The 20,074-nt window shown below is 43.0% G+C and overlaps 1 protein-coding gene across 1 annotated transcript in view; it reads left to right on the top strand.

The window, feature by feature from the left end:
* hsd17b2 (hydroxysteroid (17-beta) dehydrogenase 2) overlaps positions 1-20,074 on the top strand; it is a 48,741-nt gene that overhangs the window by 12,685 nt on the left and 15,982 nt on the right. The window contains exon 2 of the mRNA XM_043706656.2: positions 15,839-16,051. Within this exon, the coding sequence (XP_043562591.2) occupies positions 15,839-16,051 (213 nt within the window). The remainder of the gene's footprint in view (positions 1-15,838; positions 16,052-20,074) is intronic.

The following is a 20,074-nucleotide window of genomic DNA, read 5'->3' as shown; positions in this document are numbered from 1 at the left end:
ACTTCTGAAAGTGTATCTTCAAAAGCTATTTTCTGCCTGTGGCCTCTTCAGTGGACTTCTTAAGAATATTGGTCCCTTTATTTGGATGTATCTATAATGTACGTTTTGGTTGCTGATTTTATTTTTGCCCAGTAATATGGTTGATTGCAGGCTTCTGACTCATAACCAGCATCTTGCTGGTAATGTGTGTTTAATAATTGTCTAGACTGTACACACATTTACAGTAAGGCTGGAAGTCACATGACTATAGCAAGCCAGTTAGTACACTAAGGGTACATTTGTGTTTCCCCAATCAATCCTCTTTCCAATAAAATAAATTGCAAATACTATGATTTGAAGTTACAGATTATCCACGTTACCCTATATATGGTCACTAAGAAAATGATCATTTATGAACAGAACTATATGTGGACTCTAGTCTGTTCCACTTCCATCAGTCTCTGTACACACCGTATCTACTCGTGTGTAGGTCAAATTTTGAAGATGGATTTTTTTGAGCTGTTGACTAATACATGAGGTATTGTTTTGGCCAATATCTGGGGATGAAATTCATAGTTGGTCTGAGTCAAAAATGGACAAACAAGAGCCAGATCTCTCAAAAAAAACAAAAGGAAAAAAATGGCTATTATTGAATATTTATCTACAAAATAACAGTCTCCATTCAGCCTGTTATGGCAGAATGGTATTGTAGTCCCCCCCACCCAGTACCAGCGGGGGATATAATCCAAGGCCTACCATGGAAAGCCCAAACCGCGGATAGATGCAAATCCATTCATTTAAATGGGAAATTTACCTTCCTGGCAGCCCCCTGGTCCCGGGTTCTGGAATGTTCCCTGTAAAATGTCAGGCCACAGTAAACCGTGGGTAATTGAAACCGTGGAAACCGACACCGCAAATGTGGCAGTTGCCTTGTACTGTTGTACATTACAGTAATTCTGAAAACTTGGAACAAAGAGTGATGGCTAGCAGACTGGAAGACCTGGAATGGAGCGGTACAGCCAGCAGACTGGAAAGCTGGAGCGGAGTGCAATGGGCAGGCACACTGCCTCATAAATGTTGATCTGTAAATGTGAAGAACTAGGGTTGACTTGTATTTTCCATATATCTCATGTATAAGATTTTTTGGTCAAACATAAGGGGTCAACTTATACATGAGATCGACCTATACACGAGCTTATGCGGTGGCCTTTAAATCTTAGACTTTCTATTGGTACAGGTGTGTTTTGTCATTGGCTGTTTGATATCTGCTCAGTTTTAGGATGGGGACTCCAAGGAGTTTCAATCACATGCTGAGTGCTGTTGCATGGTAACTGTTGCTGGGGAATGGTGGGCCTCAGGGACTGATGGTCGTTCTGTACTTTGCACAAGTGAAGAGATCACATCTTGCTGAAGTGTTGCTGGCATTGAAGGCACAGCTTTTCGGTGTACATAGAGATGTGAATCTGATAATGTATCTGGTCATTTAAAATCATTGTATACAATTTTGGTGAGACTGTTCAACATAAGGTATCACGTGTGCTGACTGTTATTAAGAGCATGAAAATGTACACTTTGGCTCTCCACTGCTCAGTTCTTGCCATGACTTGCCAGTTTGAGAAGTGAAATTTAGCTTTCCAACCTTCTGTCATTTTACCTTTTGATTCTGTAGCTGTGCCTATAAGATTATAAGATGTAGGAGCCAAAGTAGACCATTCATCTGATCTGATAAGCCTTAACTCCACGTTCGTGCCCATCTTCCCTGTAATTGTTGATTCCCTCATTGAAAAAACAATCCACAGATTCACTTCCCTCTGAGAGAAGAAATTCCTCCTCATTTCTGTCTTAAATCTGCAACCCCTTATTCCGAGATTATGGCCACTAGTCCTATATTCTCTCCCATGAGGAGAAACAACCTTTCTGCATCTACATTGTGCAGTCCCCAAAGAATCTTATGTTTCAGTCAGGTCATCTTCCATTCTTCCAAATTCCAGTGAGTACAGGCCCAACCTACTCAACCTCTCCTCATAAGGCTGTCCTTCCATACTTGGTGATGGAAATGTGTTGCTGGAAAAACGCAGCAGGTCAGGCAGCATCTAGGGAACAGGAGAATCAACGTTTCGGGCATTAGCCCTTCAGGCTCATCCTGAAGAAGGGCTAGTGCCCGAAACGTCGATTCTCCTGTTCCCTAGATGCTGCCTGACCTGCTGCGTTTTTCCAGCAACACATTTCCATCTCTGATCTCCAGCATCTGCAGACCTCACTTTCTCCTTCCATACTTGGTATCAGCCAAGTGAACCTTCTCTGGACTGCCTCCAATGCCAGTATATCTTCCCTTAGATAAGGCCCTCAAAATTGTTCAAAGTATTCCAGCTGTATTCTGTCTAGTGCTTTGTATAGTTTCAGCAAAGGTGGTACCTTTGTGGTACATTCCCTTTTGTAATAAAGTTCAACATTCCATTTGCCTTCCCTATTATCCACTGAACTCGGATGCTCTTTATTTTATGATTCATACGTAAGAACTCCCAAATTCCTCTATTCTGGAACTTACAGTGGTGTTTCTCCTTTAAAATAATTTTCAGCTCCTCAACTCTTCCTGTTAAAGTGCATAACCTCACGTTTTCCCACATATTTCATCTGCCAAGTGTTTAAAGCATGGGCATCCTCTGGGTGCTGTGGCTTCCTCCCACAGTTCAAAGATATGCAGGTTAGATGGATTGAACTTGCTAAATTGTCTTGTAGAGTCGAAGGATATGCAGGCTAAGTGGATTAGTTGTGGGAAATGCAGGTTTCTTGGATAGGGTGGGGGTCTGGGTGGGGTTAAAAAACAAAATGGTGGCACAGTGGCTCATTGGTTATCACTGGTACCTCACAGCACCATAGAACTGGGTTCAGTTCCACCCTTGGGCAACAGTCTTTGCAGAGTTTGCACATTCTCCCTGTGTCTACATGGATTTCCTCCAGGCTCTCCAGCTTCCTCCCACAGTCCCAAGAATGTGCAGTTTAGATAGATTGGCTATGCTAAATTGCCCATGTGTCAAGGGATGTGTAGCTGAGGTGGATTAAGTGTTTTAAGTAATATATGTTTAATGGCAGGTACATTAACAGACAGAGGCAGAAGTTTAGGTTTCATGAGTATAGCAAGTCAGTCAACACATGGCGTGTGTGCTTTCCAGGAACCGTGAAGAGCAGTTTCTATTGCTCCTAAATTCCAAGTACAAAATATTTTCTAAACATTGAAATAGTCTTAACTTATATTGTTGTAAAAATAAGGCAATTTTAGCATGCTTTCAAAAAATTAGTAATATCATTGTCAAACAAGTGTGGCCACTTTGTTTAAATAAAGCTTGGCTATCCCAGGAGCATCCAGAATAAGGTGGGTGCACTTGCAGCATGGGTTGGTGTGGTGAAAGGGTTAAAATTGTGTCCCAATACATGTGTGGATCTAACCGAAAATGGAAGGTGTCACTTAGTCCCGTGTGAATCTTATTTTTAGCTTTCGCAGTGATTTCCCTTTCCCCCTTGTTCCACACGATTCCTAAGAATTTTACCGTTTGTGAGGGACCCTGGATTTTGGCTGGGTTGATCTCCCACCCATATCCTCGCATATGTTGAACCAGTTGGTCCAGCAATTCCTGAACCTGCTTCTGACTTGTCCCCTGTATCATCATATCGTCAATATAGTGCGAGATCATCACTTCGTCAGGCACTTTAAAGGCAGCCAAGTGTTCTTCAACTATCCGGTGGCAGATAGTAGGGCTATGCAGATATCCTTGGGGCAATCGCGTGAACGTGAATTGTCTACCCTCCCAAGTGAATGCGAACTGTTCCTGCCTATCTTCGGGAATAGGAATTGTGAAGAAGGCATTAGCCAAATCAATTACTCCGTACCACACCCCTGGATGATGTTGGATTCGTCCTATAATAGTGACGGCATCCGGGACCGCTGCCGTCAAGGCCGGAGTGTGACGGTTTAGTTGCCGATAATCTACCGTCATCCGCCATGACCCATCGGCTTTATGTACGGGCCATAAGGGGTTATTCCACGCCGTGGTGCATGTCCTAAGCACTCCCGCTTCCAAATAATCCTTAATTGTGGCGGATATTTCTTTATGTCCGCCGGGAATCCTATACTGTCTAAGACTTATTACGCGATCGGCGATCGGGATGGGGAAGGGGTCCATTTTAACCTTTCCCACTAACACCGTCCTACAGCGCAAAGCCATTTTCGTGATTCCAAATTCAAACTTCCCTTGTTGGAGGTGAAGTGTTAAACCGGCCAGAATGTCCATTCCCAGGATCCATTCTCTAACCGGTGTAATGATAATTGAATAAGTTTTAATGGGCATTGTACCTATCTTTAGGGGCAATTGTACTGTTTTTCCTTCAATCAGATTACCTCCCAGCCCAACCAGCGTGACTGGGGTTCCTTTAAACTTATGGGGCGTCCCATAGATTTCGGTGGCCTCCGCCCCTGTGTCCACTAGAGCCATAACGGTTTGGACGGATTTGCGCCAATAGTGGGCGGCACGGTGGCACAGTGGTTAGCACTGCTGCCTCACAGCGCCTGAGACCCGGGTTCAATTCCCGCCTCAGGCGACTGACTGTGTGGAGTTTGCACGTTCTCCCCGTGTCTGCGTGGGTTTCCTCCGGGTGCTCCGGTTTCCTCCCACAGTCCAAAAGATGTGCAGGGTCAGGTGAATTGGCCATGCTAAATTGCCCGTAGTGTTAGGTAAGGGGTAAATGTAGGGGTATGGGTGGGTTTCGCTTCGGCGGGTCGGTGTGGACTTGTTGGGCCGAAGGGCCTGTTTCCACACTGTAATGTAATCTAATCTAATCTAATCTAAGATAGTCAATGATACATGAGGTCGAATGTCGTCTGCTGACCATTGGCTCGTTCGTGGGCAAACCCTTGGGGCTTGGCCCGATTCCTATTGTTCCTCCCATTCATCTTCCCCAGACAGCACTGGATAAAGACGTTTGCCTCGCCCTTCTTTGTTCTTGCCTTTCTTACTAGGTTTCCGGCCACGCCTATCCACTTTATAACACTCTCGGAGGGGAGGCCGTACCTCCTCCTCCTCCTCGTCCTCCGAGGATTCCCACCGCTGGGAAGTGGAAGTTCCACCCCTTCGAGGCTCATTAACAACCGGACCCCGTGTCTGACATTTTTGTGTTAGTAATTCCACTAGGTCTTCCATAGTGGGTCGGGACTCCGTCTCTACCCGGGACACCTTCAGTCCCTTTCGTCTGCATAAGTCTTTTAATTCCGGTGTAGGTAGGCCATCAATCTCCGATGCTGGGACCTGCGCCCGTATCAAAGCTTGCCACAAAGCACGTCGTGAGGGGCCTTGGTTACTTCCTTGATTAGGGTTTACTTTTCCCCCTGCCCGAGCCTCAGGGCGACGCCCCTCCGTGCCCCCCTGAGAAGCACGGGTTGTGGGTCCCCAATCCCCCAAACCACCCATCTCCCTCATCATACTACGGGCATCTCCTAGGGTTTCTCCCCGTCCACTCAACATTATGGTTCATAACAGTGGTTTATAATGGGGGGGGGCAGTCTTCACTAGGTGGTCTCTAGTCTGTCTACTAACATTTGTGTTATCTACCTCGTCCAGCACTCCCAGCAACAGGGCATCCCGCACACACAAACGGGTTAGCCTCTGAACCCCTTCCTTAATTGTTGTCCAAGTTCCTTCCAAGGGGGGCCAATCGGACGGGAAGGGATACTGTTCGGCCACTGCCCTGGCATACATCCCAAATAAGGTCCCCATACTGCGATCTATTACCATATCCTTGGCTTGTCTGCGGTACCCCAGGTCTATGGCAGCATCCTTTGCTAATCCACCAAACTTGGGAGCATCCTGATAGTCTACCTGCACTTGTTGCCCCCCTTCCTCGAGGAGCCGAATTAGCCATAGCTCTAACGGCTCCCCAGGATTACGTCGGGTTTTCTGGGTGATAAACAGCACCTCATCGGTAGTGAAGTCTTCCGTTAATTCAGAGAATTCTGCAGGAGGCTGAGCCCGCGGTAATTCATGCATAATTGCCTCCCCTTGTTCATTCCGTATAGGGTTTCCTTCCTCATCTAACATTACCTCCCGTTGCACTGGGAGACGTCTCTGAACCTGCTTTCTCCTAACCACTGGTTTAGCTTGGAGTACGGGTGGGTCCTCTTCGTACTGATCATCTGAATCACCCCAAATGTTCCCATCCCAATGATCGATATCCCACCGATCCCCGTTATTTAACTGGGCTACAAACGCCCGTACTTGTACCGGGTCCGGGGTTCGAGGGACCTTCCTTTTCTCTTTCCGTTTCTTAGCAGACAGATACATAATAGTTCGTCCTGCTAGTTCAGTTAATGCTGTCAATTCAGCTTTTAACTTCATAATTTCCTGCCTCAACATAGAGGCATCTCCCGAACTGAGTCCCTGCTCATGTTTCAGGAGGGCTAATTCTGCTTCAGCTTTTTGGCGCTTGTCTGACTGTTGTCTACAAGCCGCCGCACAGGCCCACATCCTCCGCTGTACCCCAGGCAAGGGGTTCTTCGGCAGGACTGGGATCCTCTCAAGGGTGGACAGCAGCGACCCTGGGGTTCCTACGCCCTCGGCCTCCCAGTTCTCCGGTCGCCCCCCACCATTTCTCAAACAAACTGCCACGCCATGCCACGGTCCATGCCATCCCGGGACGGTCGGGACCTCCACAGTTTGTTCCTCTGGTTTCTTAGCCTTTTTCCAAAACATTGTTCTGTATCAAAATCTTTCCTCAATTGCGATTGATCCTGCCGACTACGCCAAAATGTTTTAAAAAATTCTCAAGGTCAAGGACCAGGCTCGCAGGAAAGTAGTCTGACACAGAACAAACAGCCAAGAGGCGAGTCTGCTAGAATATAAGTGTTTTATTCCCCGCAGCGTCGCCACAACCAGGTCTCGTACTTACAACGGGTCTGGTTAATACTCACTCTACGTGTTACCGGAACTGGGAGCCGTCAGTTCTCGTAGAGCGGTTGCCAACAACCCACGCTCGGCGGTTAAACGCAACCCCGGAGCAGACTCTACCGAACTGGAGACTTTTCCAGCTGATATACTCTTTTCCAGATATAAACATTCATGTGAACAGCAGAGCAAGGCTAAAAAACACATTCCAATCTGGTTACATACAGATAAGAAGATTCACACGGGAAGGTGTATAATAAGATTCACACGGGACTAAGCGACACCTTCCATTTTCGGTTAGATCCACACATGTATTGGGACACAATTTTAACCCTTTCACCACATTCCACCGCTTGGCCCAATACATGTGTTGCATTATGATTCACACATGTATTGGGACATAATTTTACACCACAGTTGGTACTTTGATATTGTGGCCATTTCGGAGACATGGATAGAGCAGGGACAGGAATGGTTGTTGCAGGTTCCGGGATTTAGATGTTTCAGTAAGGGAAGGTAGTAAAAGAGGGGGAGGTGTGGCATTGTTAGTCAAGAATAGTATTATGGTGGCAGAAAAGATGTTTGATGAGGACTCTTCTACTGAGGTAGTATGGGCTGAGATTAAAAACAGGAAAGGAGAGGTCACCCTGTTGGGAGTTTTCTATAGGCCTCCGAATATTTCCGAGATGTAGAGGAAAGGATAGCAAAGATTATTCCAGATAGGAATGAAAGTAATAGGGTAGCTGTTTTGTGTCCTTTTAACTTTCGAAATATTGACTGGAAATACCATAGTTTGAGTACTTTAGATGGGTCAGTTTTTGTCCAATGTATGCAGGAAGGTTTCCTGGCACAGTTCATAGGCCAACAAGAGGCGAGGCTACATTGGATTTGGTACTGGCTAATGAACCCGGCCAGGTGTTAGATTTGGAGGTAGGCGAGCACTTCAGTGATAGTGACCACAATTTCTGGTTAAGTTTACTTTGGCTTTGGAAAGGGATAGGTATTTATTGCAGGGCAAGAGTTATCGCTGAGAGAAAGGCAATTATGATGCGATTAGGCAAGATTTAGGATGCATAGGAATGGGAAGGCAACTGCAAGGGATGGGCACAATTGAAATGTGGAGCTTATTAAAGGAACAGCTACAGCATGTCCTTGATAAGTATGTACCTGTCAGGCAGGGAGGAAGTGGTCGAGTGAGGGAGCCGTGGTTTAATAAAGACGTTGAATCTGTTGTCAAGAGGAAGAAAGCGGCTGATGTTAGAATGAGACATGGAGGCTCAGTTAGGGCACTTGAGAGTTACAGGTTAGCCAGGAAAGACCTAAATAGAGAGCTAAGAGCCAGGAAGGACTTGAGAAGTTGTTGACAGATAGGGTCAAGGAAAACCCAAAAGCTTTCTATAGACTTATCAGGAATAAAAGAATGACTAGAGTAAGATTAGGGCCAATCAAGGATAGCAGTGTGAAGCTGTGTGTGGAGTCTCGGGAAATACGAGAAGCACTAAATGAATATTTTTTTGTCGGTCTTCACACTGGAAAAAGACAATGTTGTCGAGGAGAATACGGAGATACAGGCTACTAGACTAGATGGGATTGAGGTTCTTAAGGAGGAGGTGTTAACAATTCTGAAAAGTGTGAAAATCTGTACGTCCCCTGGGCCGAATGGGATTTATCCTAGGATCCTCTGGAAAGCCAGGGGGGAGACTGCAAAGCGTTAAGCTTTGATCTTTATGCCGTTATTGTCAACAGGAATAGTGCTAGGAGACTGGAGGGTAGCAAATGTTGTCCCCTTGTTCAAGAAGTGGAGTAGAGAAACCCTGGAAATTATAGACCAGTGAGCCTTACCTCGGTTGTGGGTAAAGTGTTGAGAAAGGTTATAAGAGAGAGGATTTATTATCATCTAGAAAGGAATAATTTGATTAGGGATATTGAACACGGTTTTGTGAAGGGTAGATTGTGCCTCACAAACCTTATTGAGTTCTTTGAGAAGGTGACCAAACAGGTGGATAAGCGTAAAGCAGTTGATGTGGTGTATGTGGATTTCATTAAGGCATTTGATAAGGTTCCCCATGGTAGGTTATTGCACAAAATACGGAGGCATGGCATTGAGGGTGCTTTAGTGGTTTGGATCAGACATTGGCTAGCTGAAAGAAGACAGTGAGTAGTGGTTCATGGGAAATGCTCATCCATGAGTTCAGTTACTAGTGATGTACTGCAAGGATCTGTTTTGGGGCCACTGTTGTTTGTCATTTTTATAAATGACCTGGATGAGGGCGTAGAAGGATGGGTTCGTAAATTTGCAGATGACACTAAAGTCGGTGGAGTTGTGGATAATGATGAAGGATGTTGTAGGTTACAGAGGGACATAGATAAGCTGCAGAGCTGGCATGAGAGGTGGCAAATGGAGCTTAATGCGGAAATGTGTGAGGTGATTCACTTTGGAAGGAGCAACAGGAATACAGAGTATTAGGCTATTGGTAAGATTCTTGGTAGTGTAGATGAGCAGAGAGATCTGTGTCCATATACATTGATCCCTAAACGTTGCCACCCAGGTTGATAGGGTTGTTAAGAAGGCATACCATGTGTTAGCTTTTATTGGTAGAGGGATTGAGTTATGGAACCATGAGGTCATGTTGGAGCTGTACAAAACTCTGCTGCAGCCACACTTGGAGCATTGCAGACAGTTCTGGTCACCACATTATAGGAAGGACATGGAAGCTTTGGAAAGGGTTTAGAGGAGATTTACTAGGATCTTACCTGGTATGGAGGGAAGGTCTTACAAGGAAAGGCTGAGGGACTTGAGGCTGTTTTCATTTGAGAGAAGGAGGTTGAGAGGCGACTTAATTAAGACATATAAGATAATCAGAGGGTGAGATCCGGTGGACAGTGAGATCCTTTTTTCTGTTGATGCCTAACACGAGGGGACATAGCTTTAAATTGAGGGGTGATAGATATAGGAGGGGTGATAGATATAGATGTCAGAGATAGTTTCTTTACTCAGAGAGTAGTAGGGGTGTGGAATGCCCTGCCTGCAATAGTAGTAGATTCACCAACCTTAAGGGCATTTAAATGGTCAATGGATAAACATATGGATGAAAATGGAATAGTGAAGGATTGATAGGCTCCAGATTGGTTCCACAGGTCGGCACAACATCAAGGGCCGAAGGACCTGTTTTGTGTTGCAATTTTCTATGTTCATGTTCGAAAAGGAATGCAATTGTGTAATGTAACAGCAACTGATATTCTATAAATCCAGATTGGGAATCCTTTACCTGAAAACCTTGGGTTTCGATTAAGGATATTTTCAGTTTTTGGATCCATGAAAGAGAGCACTGTTTTTTTGATGCTGGTCAAGAACAGAAGACCCACAATTTCAAACAGCTGCACATTGGGTGGAGGCTGAGAATTTGAACTGAAAATGTGTTGCTGGAAAAGCGCAGCAGGTCAGGCAGCATCAGGAAGGGCTTATGCCCGAAACGTCGATTCTCCTGTTCCCTGGATGCTGCCTGACCTGCTGCGCTTTTCCAGCAGCACATTTTCAGCTCTGATCTCCAGCATCTGCAGACCTCACTTTCTCCGCTGAGAATTTGAATCCAACTGTGCAACAATATTGTGCTCAGAAAGAAAAAAAGAGTCAAAGAAGAAACCTTACTCGTGTCTATTTCTGTGGAGTTGACTCAGGTTGGGTATTTACACCAGTATGAGACTCTGCAACAGTTTCTGATTGTTCACCATGTTTTGTTTTACGACTATAGTTGAGCCTCTTTGTCAATTTCAGTAGTTGGAGTTTAATCTTCTCTTTGTGGCGATATGTAAATCAGATCATAATGATTTTATCCTCCATTTTGTAGCTTTCCAGGCTTCACTGTTTTGCATTCACCATTTAGGCCCTTTTTGGAAATAAATTGCTTAACCCAAGCAGACTTCTCAACAAACTGTATTCAACCCTTTGCAAAAATAAAAGCTTCACTTGGCCCAAATGAATCTATATGCAAAGTTCTTTTTTCCAAAATGGCTGAACACCATATATCCCCGGGTTTTATTTTCAGGTTCAATTGGGTCTGCTTCCAAAATGATCTTTTGGTTTTACGGTCTTTTTGATTTTTGATGCTCGGTTAATGGATACCTCACCTGTGATGCATTTTTAATCCTAAAGTTGAACATGGTAAGGTCCTGGGGAGTGTTGCTGAACAAACAGACCTTGGAGTGCAGGTTCATAAGTCTTGAAAGTGGAGTCGCAGGTAGATAGGATAATGAAGGTGTTTGGTGTGTTTGCCTTTATTGGTCAGTGCATTGAGTATAGGAGTTGGGAGGTCATGCTATGGCTGTACAGGACATTGGCTAGGCCAATATTGGAATACTGCATGCAATTCTGGTCTGCCTGCTATTGGAAAGATGTTGTTTTGGTACTGCTCCTTTAACAAGGTTGTGTTGACCTTGGTTTTAGAGGGTCATAAACACGGACTCATGGAGATCGAAGTGTGAAGGGTTTTAGGGCCAATTTGGCTATGGCTAACAGATACTTCCTCAGGCAAAAGGCTTTCAAGTTTTTAAAGAAGCAATTATACAATGAAAAACTGTACAGTTCTCCCAGCTCAGCTTTTCTCTGGTTTGGTTTTAGCAAGCAGTCAGTTGTGAAGCTGTTGGACCAAAAAGAAGCAGGTCCAAGGTGATCCTCCCTCTCTCTGACATCTCGCCTGTAAGCCCCTGTGTTTGATTTTTACCTTTTTTGCCAAGGGGTGTTTACAGCGATTATTGCAGGAATTTGGAGCAGCATCATTAAGTTGGAATAATCTGTTGGGTTTTTGGATAGGTTAAGTTATTCTACATTCTGTTCTCTTTGTGTTTCATTCAGTAATCTTTTAAAGAAAATCTGTTTTGTTTAAAACTATGTGGTTGGGCCAGCTGCATCACTCCTGGAATATCCACTTATCCCTGCTTCAAACAGCCAGCAAAGTTAGGATCCTAAAATTTTTTTAGGGTTCTTGGCCTGGCTCATAACATTGTGAAACTTGTAAATCTTTTCTGAACCTTGCAAGGATGTTGCCAGGGTTGGAGGTTTGAGCGATAGGGAGATGCTGGATAGGCTGGGTCGATTTTTGCTTGGAGTGGCGGAGGCTGAGGGGTGACCTTATAGAGGCTTTTAAAATCGTGAGGGGCATGGATATAGTAAATAGACAAGGTCTTTTCCCTGGGGTGGGGGTGTCCAGAACAAGAGGGCATAAGTTTAAGCTGAGAGGAGAAAGATTTAAAAGAGACTTAACGGGCAACTTTTTCATGCAGAGGGTGATGCATGTATGGAATGAGCTGCCAGAAGAAGTGGTGGAGACTGGCACAATTACAACAGTTAAAAGGCATCTGGATGAGAATATGAGTGGGAGGGGTTTAGAGGGATATGGGCCAAGTGCTGGCAAAAGAGACTAGAGTTATTTGGGATGTCTGCTTGGTGTGGACGAGTTGGACTGAAGGGTGTGTTCCCATTTTGTATACCTCTATTATTCCATCTTACCACTGCCTCCCCTTTTGTGAGTGTGTTGTAAAAATGATCAGATAATCAAATTCTGAAATTTCTCCTCATAGTGCAAAATTACCACTTAAAAATGAGCATAAGAAAAAAAAGGTGTCTCACGACAAGAGGGCAATTTAGTTTGAAGTAAATAGAAAGTTTACCTGGTGCGATACATAATGGGTAATCAATTCAAAATCATCCATTTTATAACATTTGTGTGACTCCCTGTTTGAGTGAATATTGAGGAAAATGCATAACAATGCTGCTTTTATATTTTACAAAGTGCATCTCTGATGTAAATTGCACATGAAAGTTGTTGAAGTACTCTTAGGAAGTCACAATGTCTCTGTTAAATCTTAAACTAATGACCCTATTATTAGTGAATTTTCATACACTTGCTCCATAATTTGCTGTGGTGGTGATGCTAATCTAATTTTAACAGGGTGATTGCATAATTAAAACCACTTATAAAACTCACTGTCCGCAGCCATGTGCGGGTGCTTTAACTTTTTTGAGACAATCATCTGATTAAGGTGGGATCCTTTATTAGACCGATCCATCAGATTGACTAAGTTAGTACCTGATTGGGTGATGCTGGTAGCATTTTAACAACATCTCACCAGTGTGTCTGCTCATTAAAACTACTTGATGAAGAATAAAGGGACTAAAAGGTAAACTTTAAGGTATCTCTGTGGGGCAAGGAGGAGCAATCAATGTATGGTAACACTGCACCCCAAGCATGGCCCCTAACTTAGTTAAGTATCAGCAACTATTCCTGAGAGTTAATATTGTTTGTTGTGATGAGGAATTAGGGATTTTGGGGCAGAGCCTTCATATTTACCTTTATAATAATCCGTATTAATTTTTTTTGGCACAAGCAAAGTAAATCATGCCAATGTTATACTTAACTCTGCCCTAGATGCCATGGCATTGTTTCAAAGAAGAACATTGGAGTTACACTCGATGCCCTGGCATTGACATTGTGATGCTTCGCATATCCACCTTGCCAGCAATCTGCCTTTTCGACTCTGATTTCTAGCACGTGCAGTCCTCACTTTCTCTGAACTGTAAAGACAGCCTAGAGAAAGGAGAAGGCAGCAAATCCGCACCTTCTCAGCCCACTGCCTTCCTCTATAATATGTGTAGCAGAGACTTCTAAAATAGAGGGGGGGCTCCTGAGCCCAACTAGGTAATGCTTAACACAGCATGATCATTGCCTGACCAGATAATAGGCTGCCATCACTGAGCCAATATTTATCCATTATTATTACTATTAACAGCACAAAACACACATTGTCATTGTGACATAACTGTTTGTGAGAGTTTGCTGTGCAAATATTAAATGCTATGTTTTCCACATCATAACAGTAACTGGAGTCTGTGGGTGGAATTGAGGAACCACTGAGGCAAAAAAAAAACCATAAAGGGAGCCATGGCTGACAAAGGAAATCAGGAAATGTATCAAAGAAAAAGAGAGAGCCTATAAAGTGGCCAAGAGCACTGGGAAATCAGAAGATTGGGAAGGCTACAAAAACAAACAGGGATAACATAGAGAAATAAGGAAGAAGAGGATCAAATATGAAGCTAGGCAAGCCAGTAATATTAGAAATGATAGTAAATGTTTCAATACATAAGAAACAAACGAGAGGCAAAAGTAGGACCACTCCAAATTGATGCTGGAAGGCTCGTGATGGGAGATAAGGAAATAGCTGAAGAACTTAATAAATACTTTGTGTCAGTCTTCACAGTGGAAGACATGACTAATATCCCAACAATTAAGGAGAGTCATGGGGCAGAGTTCAGTATGGTAGCCATTACAAAAGAGCAAGTGCGAAAAAAGCTAAAAGGTACAAAAATTGATAAATCTCCTGGCCCAGATGGGCTACATCCTAGAGTTCTGAGGGAGGTGGGTGAGGAAATAGTGGAGGCATTGGTTGTGATCTTCCAAAAGACACTGGAGCCAGGGAGGGTCCCAGATGATTGGAAAATTGCTGTTGTAACCCCCTTGTTCAAGATAGGATCAAGACAAAAGATGGAAAATTATAGGCCGATTAGCCTAACCTCGGTTGTTGGTAAAATCCACTGTTAAGGATGAGATTTCTAAATTCTTAGAAGTGCAGGGTTGGATTAGAACAAGTCAGCATGGATTTACTAAGGAGATTTGTACCTGACAAACCTGTTAGAATTTTTTGAAGAGGTAACAAGTAGGTTAGACCAGGGAAACCCAGTGGATGTTATCTATCTAGACTTCCAAAAGGCCTTTCATAAGGTATCTCACGGGAGGCTGCCAAGTAAGGTAAGGGCTTATGGTGTTCAAGGTAAGATACTTGCATTAATTGAGGTTTAGCTGTCTGACAGAAGGCAGAGAGTTGGGATAAAAGCTTCTTTTTCTGAATGGCAGCTAGTGACAAGTGGTGTCCTGCAGGGTTCAGTTTTGGGGCCACAGCTGTTCACTTTTTATATATTAATGATCTGGATGAAGGGACTGGAAGCATTCTGGTGAAGTTCGCCGACGTTACGAAGTTAGGTGGATAGGCAGGTAGTACTGAGGAGGTGGGGAGGCTGCAGGAAGATTTGGACAGTTTAGGAGAGTGGCGCAGGAGACAACTAATGAAATTTAATGTGAGCAAATGTGAGGTCTTGCACTTTGAAAAAAACAATATAGGCCTGGACTATTTTCTAAATGTTGAGGAAATTCATAAAGCCGAAGCACAAGAGATCTGGGAGTGCTATCCAGGATTCTCTAAAGGTTAACTTGTAGGTTGAATCCGTGATTAAGAAAGCAAGTGTAATGTTGTCATTTAACTCAAGAGGGTTGGAATACAAGACTTACAAGATAATGCATGGCTTAGAAAGGGTGGACACTGGGAAGTTGTTTTTGTTAGGCGGAGAGACTAGGACCCGTGGGCACAGCCTTAAAATTAGAGGGAGTCAATTTAGAACGCAAATGAGGAGACATTTCTTCAGCCAGAGAGTGGTGGGCCTATGGAATTCATTGCCACGGAGCACAGAGGAGGCCGGGAAGTTAAATGTCTTCAAGGCAGACATTGGCAAATTTTTGATCTCGCAAGGAATTAAGGACTGTGGGGAAAGTGCGGGTAAGCAAATTTGAAATGCCCACCAATTATGATTAAATGGCAGAGTGGACACGATGGGCCGAATGGCCTTACTTCCACTCCTATGTCTATGGTCTTATGGATTTCAGAAGCACACAATTAGCTGTAAAACACTTTGAAATGTCTACTCATTAAAAGTTTTGTATGAAAACAAGTTTTCTTTTTACTTAACAATATTTCTTAATAATTTTTCTCTTTTAGTTAGTTGATGTTTCTTTCACTACTGACAGATTTCTGACAGGAAGAGGTCTACATTTATAAGCTTCCTGTAGAAATTGTTACCTTTTTCTTCTATCACTAAACAGGATGCGATTCTGGATTTGGATTTGCCCTGGCCAAATACCTCGATAAACTGGGCTTCACTGTTTTTGCTGGAGTTCTGTATTTAGATGGACCTGGTGCTAAGGATTTAAAGACAAGTGGCTCAAACAGACTTATGGTGCTGCAACTGGATGTCACCAGTTTGGAACAAATCACTAAAAGCTACGCACAAATAAAATCTCAGCTCAAAAACAGAGGTTAGTGTTGAGAATGTTTCACAATCCAATTCTTGGGTAGGTTACTCTGACATATGATTGTAAATTAAATATTATCTAATATTCTGCCACACCCTGACCAGAGTGTACTTGCCTGTTGTGGGAAGAAAGATTGCTAGTTATCTGTTACTTCTGTATCTCCATAGAAACAATAGCTCAACAAACCAGCACCCTCCTGCTGTATAAATTGCTGTCCCTTTTCTCAGATTTCTTTCTTGTGTCCTAGTCCTGATGTGAGAAAGCTGGCAAACTTCAACTCCTTCCAGCATATTTAACTTCATGAGAAAAGCCTTGCATTAATATTTGATGTACTTTGCACCACCTGTCACACATCAATAGGACAAATCAAATGAACATGCAGGAGATTTTATTTCCATGAATATTTTCTCAAGGCGCACAATAAAGATTTATTTCTTCGTAAGAGATTATGGGATTTCTTTTTATTTACTCAAGGCATATGACTTTTATAGCTGAGTCCAGAATTTATTGCCTGTCCCTAGTTGCCCTTGATGAAGTGGTGGGGGGAAATGAGCTACCTTCAACCTTTGCTGCAGTCCATGTGCTATAAATAGGGAATTCCAGGATTTTGACCCAGCATAGTGGTAATAAACAGGAGTAGGCCATTCAACCTCTTGAGCCTGTCCCAACATTCGATGATCATGACTGATATTTGGCACATATACCTTCATACCTTTTGCTTAACAATACTTTATTTATCTCAGATTTAAAACGAACAACTGATTCACTATCTACTGCCTTTTGTGGAAGAGCGTTTCATACATCATCCATATTTTTGTGTGTAGAAGTGCTTCCTAACATCTCTCCTGAACAGTCTGGCCCTACAGTCTTTAGACTGTGATGTCTAATTCTAGAATTCCCAACTAGTGAAAATAGCTTATCCTAATCTATCCTGTTTTTCCTGTTAATATCTTGAAGACTTTGATAAGATCATCCCCTAAGCTTCTGAATTCAACAGAAAAAGGGCAACCATGTTGTGGGACTGGAGTCACATGTCGACCAGACTGGGTAAGGATTACAGATTTCCTACCCTAAAGAAAACTAGTGAACAAGATGAGTTTAATGAAAAGTGACAGTGGTTACATAGTTGCTATTAGGTTAGCTTTTTATCCCTGATTTTTATTGAATTGAAATTTCTCAATTGACATGGTAGGATTTGAACCCAGTCTACAAACTACGAGTTTATATCCGGGGATTACCAATCCATTGACACCGTCCACTGTTGTTCGCCATGGATATAAATGATTTGGATGACCATGAAGGAGGCATGCTTAATAAGTTTGCAAGTGACACCAAAATTCATGGTATGGTGGACAGTGAAGAAGGTTATCTAAGATTACAACAGGACCTTGATCAGCTGGACCAATGGGCTGAGGACTGAGTTTAATTTAGATAAATGCGGGGTGTTGCATTTGGTAAGACAAACCAGGACAGGACTTAAAAACTTAAGGTTAGGGCCCTGGGGGCAAATGGGGAGACTTAGGGGTGCAGGTACATAGTTCCTTGAACGTGGTGTCTCAGGTCGAGAAAAGTTAGCATTTCAGGCCTGGTGCCCCTTCTCAGTGACCTTTGTCAGAACTAGATTTGAAGAAGGTTCACCCGACTTGAAAAGTTATCTCTGCTTTCTCTGTATAGATACTGCCAAACCTGCTGAGTTTTCCCAGTAATTTCTGTTTCTGTTCCCTTCTTTCTAGCCTGTTTTCATACATCCTAGTCCTGATATATGCAAGGTGAAAAGCTTTAAATGTGTGTTTCCTTTTAGCAACGTCTGAGTGAAACTCCCTGTGAATTATAAACAAATGATGTAATAGTAAGTAAAAATAAAACCTAGGAAATTCACCTTCCATACCATAACTGTTTTCTCAGAAGTGTGGGACATTCAAAGAGTCAGCGTTGACATTAAGGGCTGAATGGCTTCCATCTGTGCTGTATGTCTCTGTTGTAGCACTTTAAGAACATCTATTGTTTTTCTCTTGACCATTCTTTTCGACAGGTTATTCCAAATACTTAGTACTCATTGAGTAATTCTTTTTAAAATTAATTTTTAACCATTCACCAACATATCCTCCCATTTTGCTATCCCTGGCATATTTTGAAAAAGTGTGCTGCTTGGTATTTTGCAATTGTTTATGGTCCCCTTCTGTAATCTTTTCTCATTGCAGCTTTTCCCCTTTGCCGGCTTGTAGTACACTGGACAAAGTTCTGTGTGTTTTGTTGATTGCTGCGGTGATCAGAATTGAAAATGCTTCACAGAACTAACAAAAACTAAGTGACAAGAAAGTTAATGTATTAAAGCAAGTATAATTCAGAGATATTAGCAATTTTATTTTAGATGTTATAAGTAAGCCAGGAGGCAAGCATAGGTAAGGCAGATTAATTCCAGTTATTAATTCCTGTCTGTTTTTCCTGCCAAAATAAATCTGTGTGCTATGTGGTCTAAAAAAGTTGCCATTGTTGTTAGATTTTGTTAGATTGAAGGTTTATCCCTCCTACAAGTTTTAACTTTTTCAATAAGAACCAAAAGAATTCTGGATGCTATAAATCAAAGACAAAAACAGAAATTGCTGGAAAAGCTCAGCAGATCTGGCGGCATCTGTGGAGAGAAATCAGAGTTAATGTTTCAGGTCAAGTGACCCTTCCTCGGAGCTGATGGTAGCTAGGAAAATGTTGGTTTAAATGCAGGGGGTAGGGTGTAAACAGTAAGTGATAGGTGGGGTAGAGCCCAAAGAGAGACAAGAACAGTTGGATAGACAAAGGAGTGGATAACAATCTATCTAGGAGGGTAAATAGCTATTAATGGGGACTGTTATTGGCTAATAATGAGTTGTGTGTAATAGCGGACTATGGGATAACAAGGTCTGGTGTGTAGGGCTTGGGGTAGGGACATAAGAGAGCTCAAACCCTAAAGTTGCTGAATCCAATATTGAGTCCAGAAGGCTGCAAGATTCCGAAGAAGAAAATGAGATGGTGTTCTTCCAGCTTGCACTGAGCTTCATTGGAGCACTGCAGCAAGCCTGAGACAGATGTTGGCCAGGAAACAGGGTGGTGTGTTGAAGTGGCAGGGAACTGGAAGTTCAGGGTCTTTTTCTTGCAAATTGAACATAAGTGTTCTGCGAAGCAGTCATCCAGTCTACTCTTTTCCTCTCCGATGTAGAGAAGACCACATTGTGAGCAGAGAATTAACCGTAAAGACTCAATTCCGTTCTCCAAGTTCCTCTGTCTCTGGTGCATTTGTTCTGATTATGTCTCCCCCCCCCCCCCCCCCCCCCCTCCAAACCCAACCAACAGCGATAGGTTTCCCTTTGTCCTCATCTACCAACTGTTATGCACTTGACCAGAACATTCAAAACATTCTTAAGCTGGCAGCCCAGACCTTAACTTTGTAATTTGTTTTGGTAAGTGCACATTGAAAATTACCCGGATTAAGTTAGCAAGGTTGACTGCCAGGTTTAAAATAGACAAAACTTTGTTCACAAAATTACATAATGAAACACGAAGAACAGAATAAAGAACCCCTACAGAACTCAGTCTATCCAAACAAGGCTTAATTATGCTGTTCCGAATATACACAACAGTCCCAATAAGCAAAACCCCTTTAAAACACAGTACAAAAAAGAGTCAGATGCTTACAGGTTGAAGTTAGAATGGCAGAAGAGAGAGTTTCCACACAGCTCACTGTTGAACTCCCAACCAGTTCTGGACTGAACTAAACTGCTCAGCTAGAGAGCTGACCACTCCCCTTTCTTTCTACAGGTCATTTCTAAAACATGACCACTTTGGCTTGAAGTCTCATCTGCTTACATATAAACAAAAGGCCTCTCAAAATCCTTTTCATCTCTGTACCAAACCAGTCTGATCGTAGCCTGGCCTCTTTTATTACCCCTCTGAAAAAACTCAAGGGCGGAGCATCCTTGAGCCAAGAAACAGATTTTAGGAAAAAACGGCTAGCTTTGTGACACAACCCACCAGCATCCATACCCAGAAGCT

The sequence above is a fragment of the Chiloscyllium plagiosum genome, unplaced genomic scaffold, assembly GCF_037043375.1.
Source record: "Chiloscyllium plagiosum isolate Xiang-an unplaced genomic scaffold, Cpla_swu_hap1 HiC_scaffold_17, whole genome shotgun sequence".
Lineage (NCBI taxonomy): Eukaryota > Metazoa > Chordata > Chondrichthyes > Orectolobiformes > Hemiscylliidae > Chiloscyllium > Chiloscyllium plagiosum.
Note: the sequence above shows the minus strand (reverse complement) of the source record. Positions and strands in the feature narration are given on the sequence as shown.